Here is a 12,022-nt window from a genome sequence, read left to right as displayed (position 1 = left end):
TTCTAATTTCAATGAAATCGTTTACAGATAAACGGCCTGCACTACTTCCAGCCCGACACCAACAACACGTAGACGGCTCGACCCCGCGCCGCCGTATTTCCCTATTCTATATATTTATTTGTATTAATAAAACTCTATGACGCTGTGTATTCGACCGATTTGAGGGCTACTGTAGTTTTTGTTGCTGGCCATTACAATAATTGTGCGTGTATGGCAAGCTTTAAATATTGTTAAGCCTTGTTAGGAATTGAATAAAGGAAATAAACGAGTACGCCAATTTTATGTGAGTGAATTGAATTCTGTGACGGCCTAGACTCGATTGAAAAAAAAACTTCTTTATTGCTTTTTCTCTATTCGGCGATTTGGACCCAAAGATTTGAATCTGTTTCAAAAATGGCGGCGAGTGACAGGCCAGTGTTAGGTTAGAAGGTTAGTTTATAGACGTTTGCGTTTTCTATACAACTCTGGAAGAAAATGACAAAAAAATCAACATATCAAAACTTTATCTAAAATAAAATTATTGATTTTACTGATCCAATAATTTTTAATTAAAATGTTCGATCATATTGTTTTTATTTGTCAATAAATAGTTGCAGGTTGTATAGAAAATTCAGCAAATCTGTAAGATTGTTGAAATTTTAACTGGTAATTAGTATTAGCAGTGCATTTTTATATTTTGTAAGTGATAACTAAATGTGTGGATATTTCGATGCTCTTTTTCCAATCTAGTTATTGATGTGTTCTTGAAACCATAACGTCGTATAAAAATGGCACAGATAATAAATGTTGCTGAGCACTAAGAAAACATAGTTTAAAGTACATTTTAATTCTATAAGATCAATTTTTCTCGTCGATAAAAGTTTGATTCCAAAATACATCATTTTTCGTAATTACCAGAACAGGGTAACTGTATTAGACGCCATATTTTAAGTGTGTATTGAAATTATATTTCCTTTTAGGTATAAGCAGTAAATAACACTTCCAGGAAATGGAAAAGCAACTACAACATTATAATTTAATAAGGAACAAAATTTCCACATTTATATTAAGGTGCTGGAGTTTCGTTACGAGTTTAGAGTTTTATTTTTTAGATTAATAAATACTAGTTGTTGATAGTAGTTCTGTACATATGTTGTTTAATGGTTGCACATTGCATGATTCTAGATCGGTCATAATATGGTACAATGCCGAGTCATTTTCTAAGTAACATTCTTTCAAAATTGAGCTATTGCTATAAACTTTGGTGATCTTAAGGCGACTACCACATATTTTATAGATCTTCAACTTGTGCAATATAGTATTATAAAGATTTAGCTAAAATTCTCTACCAAGTTTTATTAAAGTTTTTCTCAATGCAATACCACTGCCATTATTGCAAGGCGCTCGTATTTGTATTCAATAGTGAGATAAATTGCAGGGTGATTACTAGTATGCACCAAGTTATAGCACTGCAATATGTAGTTACTAATTCAATGTCACATCGAGGAACAGAAATTGATATAAAAATAAAGACGGTAGTTACAAAAATATTTTTATAATAAATAATTATGTTGATGTTAACAAAAAGGTTTTTTATTATAAAATCAAAAAATATTTTTATAACTTTTCAAACACTCTGAATGTGCCACATTTCCATAAACAATTATTGTAGTTATAATTTTAGTGTAAGTGAAATGCAAATGCATTCACTGTATGTAATAAGATTTATATTACAAATTCAAATGTTTTCAGTCTTTGATTAAATGAGTAAATACTTACCGCAAAGCCTTAGGTGTGTCAACCGTTGTTATTCTTTGTTAGCAGAGTATATTGTTGTCAAATTGAATGTGAATGAGAGTTGGCATAAACTTTGTATTATAATGCTAATTTAGGAGTTATTTAAACAATGTGATGATAAAATCAGTTAAGTTTCATATTTTATAAAAAGATTAGGCTATGTACATATTTAACAAACACAAATAAAGTTATTAATTTACTACATATGAGTTTTATTTGCCATTCTAATTATAGTTAAACTGAAAATACATCCAACTTAAATCAAGGACTTGTCAGTTTGCATTAAAAAATTAAAAACTGTTGGTATTTTTTTAACAATAATTTATTATTCTATAAATACTTTAAATAATTTTAATTAAAAAAAATGCAATATTTCTACAGATAAAATTACTTAGAAATATGGAGTTTGTTCATCATATTCACAAATATGCCAAGGAATGGATGCTTATTGGCCGCTGACATCAGTGTAACTTTAGTTACAGTGAGAACATTAGATAGCAGATAGCCACCGATTGCTCCAAGATAACATGGTATTGGCCACTGTTGCCAGGGCGTGTTCCAGTCCAAGGGAATAACGACTGCGCCGAGCCACGCCCCGCATACTGTCAACAATGCGTTGTTCACTAACATGGCTATGATAGTGTCCCGGGGGAAGGTTTTCACACCAAACAATAATTGTACTGCTAGTTCCACCCCAGTATGGGCAATCAGGGGAAATAATGTCAGTAGAGTTAATAAACTCGATAAGATTAATGTTTCCTCATTGTATTCTAACACCGGTGCTCCGAATAATATGATTCCAATAAAAAAGCAAAACTTTACTCCCAGTAGAAAAACAATTGATTTCACAATATCACCGACTCGACTTTTGCTCGCTTTTTTCTTGACTTGAAGATCATTATTAGAGTTCAGGTAAAATGATTTTATTAATTCCGCGATGAATATAAGCACTAAAACGTAGAGCGAAGAGGCATTTCCCACTGAGTATAATAATCCTTTATACGAAATGACAGTGACAATACTAGGTAAATAAATGCACGTTACTAAGCTGGATATAGTCACTCGTCTCAATTCTAAGTGATTATTCAATGAAAACATGGTTTTACCGTTTTAGTTAAGCAATATTCTATTCAATCTTATAAATTTATCAACCACATCAAAAACATATTATCTTGTGTCATCTGTCAAATTGAAACACCTTACACAGATAACTACAAACTGATTAAAGAATGCAGATATACATGTGCACCACTAACAATTATAGCTTATAGATTTCAATGTGTAATAATACACATATTTTTTACTGATACAAAAATTATACAATTTTTACACAAAAAAACCGAAAACGAAACACTTTTTACAAAAAGGCTTTTTTACTTTTTACTAATAAGGATCTATTATTATTTCCTAAGTCGATAAAAGATAAGTCTTTAATTTTATATCAAATAATTTTTTTTCTTAAATTATGTAATAATAACATTAAAATTAAACTTGAATAAAAATAGTAATCTTTCATGCTTTTCGTAACGTAGCACGAAATCAATAATTATAGGTTACTAAAAATATATGTTCTACAAAGCTACAACACCAAAATGACATATTATCTTTTTTGGCAACATTCACTATTCGGAATCAAAATAAAAATTATACGTGGAGTGGAAGTACACAACCATTTATTGAAACTTAATCGATATGACGACACATACTTTATAAATGAAGGCTGCAGTGTTTTGAACCGCCAGTTGCAATCTATACACCTGCGAGACGTTCGGCTACAGTGGGAGCCAACGTAGACGTGGAAGTCGTCTAAATATTGTATAAACACTGTTGTTGTATTATACTTGTGTCGTAAGTGTTTCGAGTGAGTGTCATCGATTACATAAAATGCCTTGTCCTTTCTTAGGATCAATGAATCAAACCTTCGTGCGAAATTACGCCAGCGTACTGGTGAAACAGTATGGGAATTTCTGCCCTATATTTTCACGAGGTTTTCGCACGCTCGGGGTCGATGAAACAAAATGCCCTTTCATTCAGAAGAACTCGATCATCTCCGAGGCACCGAAGGAGATGACCGAAGACATCGTGGAGAGCGTGAACACTTACAAATATGATAAATTCTTCAGTGAACAAATTAATGCGAAGAAGAAGGATTACTCTTACCGTATATTCAGAAAGGTGTCTCGCTTGGCGGCCGACGGCTTGTATCCGCAAGCTTTAGAAGGAACCGAGAACCGACGTGTGACTGTGTGGTGTGCTAACGATTACCTGGGAGCGTCTCGCCACCCTGCTGTACAAGATGCTGCTATTTCTGCTATCAAGTCCTACGGAACGGGTGCAGGTGGTACTCGGAATATTGCTGGCAACTCACAAATGACTGAAAAACTAGAATCTGAAATAGCCAATCTACACAAAAAACCAGCAGCTTTAATCTTTAGTTCCTGCTTTGTCGCTAATGATGCGACTCTCTCTACTTTAGCTAAAATATTACCCGGTTGCATCATTTACTCTGATGCTGGCAACCATGCATCGATGATACAAGGAATAAGAAACAGCCGGGCACCTAAACATATATTTAGACACAATGACCCGAGTCACTTAAGAGAATTACTATCTTCATCACCAGCCAGTGTGCCCAAACTAGTCGTGTTTGAGACTGTCCACTCTATGAGTGGAGCTATTTGTCCCCTAGAAGAAATGTGTAACATAGCTCATAAATACGGAGCTCTGACTTTCGTAGATGAAGTCCATGCTGTGGGCTTATATGGAAAACACGGTGCCGGGATAGGCGAAGAGAGAGGCGTCGAAAACCTCATCGATATTGTCTCTGGTACATTAGGTAAAGCCTATGGAAACGTCGGAGGCTACATCGCTGGTTCGTCTCTACTTGTGGATACTGTGAGATCGCTGGCTCCAGGTTTCATATTCACGACGGCACTCCCACCGCCCGTGCTGGCTGGCTCTCTGGCGGCTATAAGGCTGCTGGCGAGCGAGGAGGGCAGAAGCATGAGAGCCAAGCACCAGGCTATCGTCCGCTACTTGAAGCTCTCGCTGCTGGTGGCCGGACTGCCGCAGATGCCGTCCGTGAGCCACATAGTCCCCGTGCCGATAACGGGAGCGGATAAGGTGGCTCTCGTGGCCGAGTCCCTGATGAAGCGCGGCCACTACGTGCAGGCCATCAACTACCCGACGGTGGCCCGCGGCGAGGAGCGCCTGCGGTTCGCGCCGGGTCCGCACCACACGCCGGAAATGATCGACAGCCTCATTACTGCCCTCATCGAATCATTCCACGAAAACAATATAAACTTTAACCAGTTCATGGTGAACGGCGCCTGTCGCGAGTGCAGTATGGAGTACAAGGTCGACATCGCCTACGAGGAGCCCTTCAAGTATCCCATAGCCGCGTAAACGCATAAAATAGATGAATACTTATACCTGATCGAGCAGACAGCTGACATAATTAAAAAAAAAGGAATGTTAAAATATTGCAAAGTTTATTTGAGTCGTTATTTATGGTTTATGGTTTGTGGTAGGGGTTATTAAAACAATCATATCGTATTTGTTGTTATCATTTAATCCCAGTATTTGATGAGACCGTCCCAGCCCGCGGTGAGCAGGCGGCTGGGCTCGTGCGGGTGCCACAGCGACGTGATGCACACTCCGTCGTGAGCCTTCCACTTCTTGTACAGCTTCGTAGTCTTCCAGTCCCAAATGTAGCACTTTCCATCGGCGTCGCCTGACACGAGATAGCTGAAACCAAAAAACACTCAATTATAACACTCAATTATAACACACAACTTACATCACAAACAGTCGAGTAGATCTAGTAAATTCTCGATAGCTACTCATGCTGATAAAGCGTAATCGATAATTATCGTAACAAATTCAATTAATTTACAAATCATTTGCATAAGAACAAATAAGCCAACATTGAGAGCCATAAAATTGAAATTACGCAAAAAAATTACGTACTGCATTTCTCTTAATATTAAATTATATATCGTAACAAAAAACTTAAAAACAATTAAAATAATTAGGAAGAATGCATTTGCAAAGTAATATTCGAAATTTGAATTATCTTTTTTGACATCGAGAAGATGAATGTTTAATGTACATGAAACATTAATTATGCTGTAAAAAATATGCAAAGGTCACGTAATTTATTTCGCACACATTTATAATTTGATTGAGTAATTTTTTTGTATTAATTAATCGATAAAAATTGCTTTATAATAGAGACAAGTACGAGTTAATAAAAACAAAATCATTATATCAAGTGGTCAAAGAATACAATTCAATATCTTGTTTCGAAAAATATTGAAAACTTGGCTTTACAAACATACAAAACAAATAACGTAGATAAGTACTTTATAATCAGTTTTTAATTGAACCTATGTCTGTTATTTGAATAATTATAAAGCCTAATATAAAATTAGATCAGCCTATATTTAACAGAACAATGTAGTTGAGTAATCAGTTCGCCGTTCATCAATAAATAAAGGAACTTGATTAATTAAATTTGAATATCGAATACAATTCTTGCGTATGTTTATTTCATTAGTATCCTGCATCCTATATCCATAATTCTATACGAATGTTTATTCACATATTACACTGTACCAACTTCATAAATTTATTTATTTTTAAATTGCTTGAAAAGGGCATAGGCTACTTTTTTTAATAACTCCGACGTTGTATAAACATTAGCTTATTATCATTACTAATAAAAAACGAACAACTACCAATAAATAAATCATATTGAACTGATTTATAATGCCGATTACTACCTGACCTCTACAGTAGAGGCGAACCAGTTACACAAATTAGAATGATCAATTTGATCATTACATGATAATATTCAAGTGTGTCGGTTTCATAAAAACTGTATAACATTATTTCCGAACGATCATAAAAAAGTCACATTTCTTTTGTGTTACTTGAAGTTACCAATGTTGATACTTATTTTGGTCTATTAAAATTATGATCGTGTTCATACCATGTACCATGTAATCAAGTCTGTATCCGTGAATGAATAATGGAAGTTATTATTCCTTCATAAATTAAAACTGTATTTGATAACGTTTACTCGATGATACAGGAATCATATAAAAATAGTTTTTATGTTACAGATATAATTAATTGTTATTAATTTCATAGGATCTCAAAATGTATACTATATCCCATTCGGGGCATATTTACTCTCATATCCATAAAAACCCTTCCACTAATTCATTTCAATAAAAACCATCAATCGTGATTCGGTACCAAGATAACTTAAACATTTCCTACTTATGTCTAAATATCGCATTCGATAAATAAATAGTGTGTGCGTTATTTAAATAACATAACATAATAATCAGCCTGTAAATTTCCCACTGCTGGGCTAAGGCCTCCTCTCCCGTTGAGGAGAAGGTATGGAGCATATTCCACCACGCTGCTCCAATGCGGGTTGGTGGAATACACATGTGGCAGAATTTCGTTGAAATTAGACACATGCAGGTTTCCTCACGATGTTTTCCTTCACCGCCGAGCACGAGATGAATTATAAACAAATTAAGCACATGTAAATTCAGTAGTGCCTGCCTGGGTTTGAACCCGAAATCATCGGTTAAGATGCACGCGTTCTAACCATTGGGCCATCTCGGCTCTCTTATTTAAATATCTGCTCTTTTTTCTATTTTTTTTTTTTTACATGCGATTGAGATTGTTATTTGCGGAACGATATTTAGACTAAAATAAAGCAGTGTCAGAAAAAATAATTATTTTGTTTTTCAATATAGCGTATAATTTACACGTGTGTTATATTCAGGTTGTTTCCAAAGTTTACAAAATACTCGTGTCCATAAAGATGATTAAAAATTGTTTTATAATTATTTATCTATGCCAAATTTCATCCAGATCCGTTCAACCGTTCCGGCATGATTGAGTAACAAAGATCCATTATACAAACTTTCGCATTTACAATGTAAGTCAGAAATATGATTGTTAAAACCTAAAAAAAATAATTAAATCTAGTTTTATGACATATAACATTAGGTATATAGACTGTGTGAAACTATTCATAGTGAATATATTTATGGTTTGGTATCACAATACTTATAAAGTACTCAAAACAGTTTTTGAACTTAAGCGAACATAAGATAAGACTCATTAGGATAATTATTTAATCGATTCTAGTTACGACGAGGATGTTGATATTGAATAGAATAAGCACTCGATAAGGTGTACTTCATGAAATACCTCAATCATTTGTTCGGGTAGAGAACAAAAAAAAAAGAAAACAAATCATATGGCAGGATCTTCGATGTAATATAAGATTTTAAATTAACATGGTTATTTTTATTACTAACAGTATTTAAAACGGGATATTTACTCTCGTCTCGTGATCAAGACATTCGTAGATAATGTCGAAATATCGAGCTCCACCAAATAAAAATAAAAAACATGGTAAATATCTTCGATGTAAGTTGTATAATTATTATTATGCGAAGAATTGCATAAAATTCACACAAATAATTCGATTCAAAGACACAATTTGATACAAAATCAAAGTTTTATTAGACAAAATATGTAACGACAGAGTGCAAATTAATGAACGTGCTTTGATTCTCCCGGGCAAGATGATAAAAAATTACATGTACATCTACGAAACAAGATGAAAATTCGCGGTAAGATTCGATATATGATAATAAATATATTAAGGGGGATAAGAAACATAAACAGGATCAGGCGAATCAAACGCCTCGCGCCGCCACGGGAACTTTGACGATTCGTCTAAAAACAGTCGTGACCCCATTGGTTTAGATCAACCATCTCATTAATGATGTCAATTATCGACTCGATATCAAAATAAATATCTGATCGATATTTAAAATATACGTTATAAATAACCAGGTAGTCCACTCAAACCTTGTCACGCTTCGAATTGTCGTAGTTACAATAATACCAATTATCATTATTTCCAAATCTATGCAAATGTTTTTTTTTTTTTTTTATTGGTTCATAAAACTGGTTACAATCCTTAAAATGTTAAACTTAATATAAACATGGACTTAATATAAACATGAACATAGATTGAAACTTTCTTGATATGAACACAGCATGCGTGTATATATATAAGTATCATGTGGTGTACAATCAAAATTTTAAATAACTAAAGCTAAACTAGGCATTTACATAAAAATATATAACTTTAAAAGTTGTTACTATTATATAATGTTAATCAAAATTTTTAAACGACAATTTGACACTATGTGCGTGTCATCGTTCGAGTGGTATATTCAATTTAACAATTTTCTATTTAAATTTAGACAGTCCTAAATCTTGCAACTACATGATTACTATACTATATTATACTTGCTTATATATTATATTAATTAAACCAGTTCATCACACTACGGTATCCTACCAAATTTAATTCGTGTTAGAAAATGAATTGCATAAAATATTATTATCGTAATTTATACTTAAAGATTTTACAATATACAAATGTACAAGACTGGAGACTATAACTCTTAATTAGAAGGTTTTAATATATTTCTCAAAAAACTTTTAGTAAATATCTTCAAAATTCGTTTACTACAAATAATTTAGAGAGAAATTGTTTATCTATTAGTAGTATATATGTCATCCTCTAATACAGTTCTACTTTCTTATTTTTTTGTGTTTAATTCTTTAATAATATTAACTTAATTTATCGTGTTTTCAATCAACAGATTCAAGTAAATTTACAACAACATAAAAAAGTTAGATATATAAATTATATTTGGCAAAAAAAAATCCATATTAAATAACCCAACTTAACACACACCTACACATTTAAATAAAAAAACTGTTAAATATAAAAACTTTGACAATTAAGATTAATTTAAAAAAGGAACATTTTTTGTTTCACGATAAACAAAGGTGTGTGTATATATATTAAAACGTATTGAATACGTAAAGTAAAAGTTAAATTGCGAAATTTTATATACTTATACTTTTATCGAACTAAAATCAATAAGTGTTACAATTTGACACGTTTGAAAATTATCATAAATTAATTATTTGCAAAATTGTCTTGAATACAATTATCGTTTTAACGATAGCGCTTTCATTATTAATGAAACATATTTGTTTTCTTCTTTTTTGTGTTATCAAAAAAGTAAATACCTACTATTTGGCAAAACGATTTTATTTTATTTTTTAAAACGTTACAAAGGCGGATATTGCAGACAAGAATTCTGCACATTGAATTGACTTCCAGGAAGATAAAAAAACTGTTGCTACTTGAACGATAACCTGAAGTTATCTTGTTGCCGAAAACACGATAACTGCTGATATTGCATTAATAAAAACGAACACAAACCAATTAAAATTTTATATGTTTGTTTTACAAAAAGATTATTTATGTAAATTACAATCGTATTATAATAATTATTATATGACTAGCGTACTACAACTGGTTTATCCTGATACAATACCTGAGTATGTATTGTATCCCTCTTCGTTAGGGGTATATAAAATACCGGTTCGTAAAAGAAAATACCTCGGCCTGAGAAGAGCCGGCGAAGAAAGTCAGCGGTTTTTTTTTATCAGTTCGTAATTGTCTTTACACAAAGAAATTAACAGGATGCGATCGTTTCATTTCCCATTTCCCAAGGTGTACTCACTAATTATATTGTATGTATTCACTAATAACCTTTTGCTAACAAATACTTCTTTATTTATTTTTTTAATTTTGCAACAGAGGCAAATTCCCCATGCCAGACGGCTTTCGAATTAAATTTTTAAATAACAAATAAGATTAGGATACGTTCCGTAGCACGAACGTAATTAAGTAAGTAACATACATCCAATCACACAAACATTTCGTATTTATAATATTATTAAGAGTTAGAAAAATTAAGTTAATTTTGATATTTAACTGTCTTACACGTGTTTCGAGAATTTATCGCTTGACGTCATTAAATGCATTTAGCTGAACAAAATAAGTAAATACATTATAGAACATAAACGTATAAATAAGTATTACACATTCAATTTTTGTTTTTTTTTCGAATGCAGTATAAAACTATGCAAGTACCAAAAGTAAATAAATACCAACTGATACTACTATATTGTCATTTGTCAGATCTTAAGATCTCCTTCCAACTCACATATGAAGTGTCTTCGTCGTGACATCTTGTGTCGTTACATCAAAGTATCTTGTCGAAGATCAATTATCGAAAACGTCTTAATTATGAAATTTTTTTATTAGATATTCAAAATGAGTTAAAATTTATGCTTATGTATATTGTTAAGTACATTATTATCTGCATTTCATTACGATCAAGAATCTAAATCCAGAATTTATTCCGTTATAACGTCAAACGTTTATGTTATAATTGGTATACTCAAAATAATTCAATGATCTCATAGATAATATTATTATAGTATAGAAGAATTAAAACAATCAAAAATCAAAATATTCTTTAATCAAGAAGGCTTTTAAAAGCACTTTTGAATCGTCATTTAACAAACTATATTAAGTAAAGCTACCACCGGTCGGAATATAGATTCTACCGAGAAGAACCGGCAAGAAACTCAGACGTCAAGAAATCCAAACGTAAACCATAACGCATCCCATATATCGACGAGAACGCCAACGCATCGACCTTGTTCCTAAAAGAAATTAAACGTTACCATTTCGTCTGCCAATGACAATGATCCGATAAATAAACGTGTCCATAAGTGCGACTTAGTTATAAGTAGCATTTAAAAAACGAAAATAATTCTAAAAGTTACTTTGTAAGCAAAAAGAAACTAAAAAGATCAACGTGACGAAACGAAATATTTTCATTTGACGTTTAAACGTAGCGTTATATTTAGACACTTTGATAATCACAAGACCGTCAAGAATAATATTTTGAGTAAGTCTAAAAATAATCTATTCACGAGTGATTAGAAGCGTGTGCGTTATTACTATAGAATATACAATGAAACCAATTGGTTTCATTAGATTTTGCATTATTTTGATATATTTTATTCAAATCTAAAACATCACAAATATTGAATGTATATATTTTTCGAGTCAAGCAATATTATAAGATACCAAAAGAGAGTCTCTCACTGTAACAAAAACATCAATATATTATCCGTACACAAAAATTTGTTCCCGTTCATAGAAACAAAATCTTCAGCTTAACCTTAAAACATCGCTTGAATTCGATTGATTATTAGATAACAGCTTAGACACAGGATATCTAAGATATATTCAGATGTATCTAGA

The 12,022-nt window shown here is 32.3% G+C and overlaps 4 protein-coding genes across 6 annotated transcripts in view; 2 read left to right on the top strand and 2 right to left on the bottom strand.

The window, feature by feature from the left end:
- The window catches only part of LOC113400731 (protein GDAP2 homolog), an 88,394-nt gene extending 86,416 nt beyond the window's left edge, over positions 1–1,978 (top strand). For all 3 annotated transcript variants that reach the window (XM_026640375.2, XM_026640377.2, XM_026640374.2), the window contains exon 12: positions 28–1,978. In XM_026640375.2, coding sequence (XP_026496160.1) covers positions 28–72 — 45 coding nt within the window. In that variant the 3' untranslated portion in view covers positions 73–1,978. The remainder of the gene's footprint in view (positions 1–27) is intronic.
- LOC113400748 (uncharacterized) lies at positions 1,615–2,970 on the bottom strand. Its single transcript, XM_026640395.2, has one exon. It carries the CDS (start codon positions 2,872–2,874, stop codon positions 2,164–2,166), a length of 711 nt encoding a protein of 236 aa, XP_026496180.1. The 5' UTR covers positions 2,875–2,970; the 3' UTR covers positions 1,615–2,163.
- Positions 2,971–3,404: 434 nt separating this feature from the next.
- On the top strand, positions 3,405–5,331 carry LOC113400730 (5-aminolevulinate synthase, non-specific, mitochondrial). The gene has a single exon (XM_026640373.2). It carries the CDS (start codon positions 3,661–3,663, stop codon positions 5,179–5,181), a length of 1,521 nt encoding a protein of 506 aa, XP_026496158.1. The 5' UTR covers positions 3,405–3,660; the 3' UTR covers positions 5,182–5,331.
- The window catches only part of LOC113400729 (pre-mRNA-processing factor 17), a 34,957-nt gene continuing 28,261 nt past the window's right edge, over positions 5,327–12,022 (bottom strand). The window contains exon 11 of the mRNA XM_026640371.2: positions 5,327–5,523. Coding sequence (XP_026496156.1) covers positions 5,346–5,523 — 178 coding nt within the window. The 3' untranslated portion in view covers positions 5,327–5,345. The remainder of the gene's footprint in view (positions 5,524–12,022) is intronic.

This window comes from Vanessa tameamea, chromosome 7 (genome assembly GCF_037043105.1).
Source record: "Vanessa tameamea isolate UH-Manoa-2023 chromosome 7, ilVanTame1 primary haplotype, whole genome shotgun sequence".
Taxonomy (NCBI): domain Eukaryota; kingdom Metazoa; phylum Arthropoda; class Insecta; order Lepidoptera; family Nymphalidae; genus Vanessa; species Vanessa tameamea.
This window is presented reverse-complemented; position numbering and strand designations above follow the sequence as displayed.

Excerpts from the sequence above, each read along its gene's own strand:
- LOC113400748 (XM_026640395.2), bottom strand. The coding sequence starts at position 2,874 with ATGTTTTCATTGAATAATCACTTAGAATTGAGACGAGTGACTATATCC.
- LOC113400730 (XM_026640373.2), top strand. The coding sequence starts at position 3,661 with ATGCCTTGTCCTTTCTTAGGATCAATGAATCAAACCTTCGTGCGAAAT.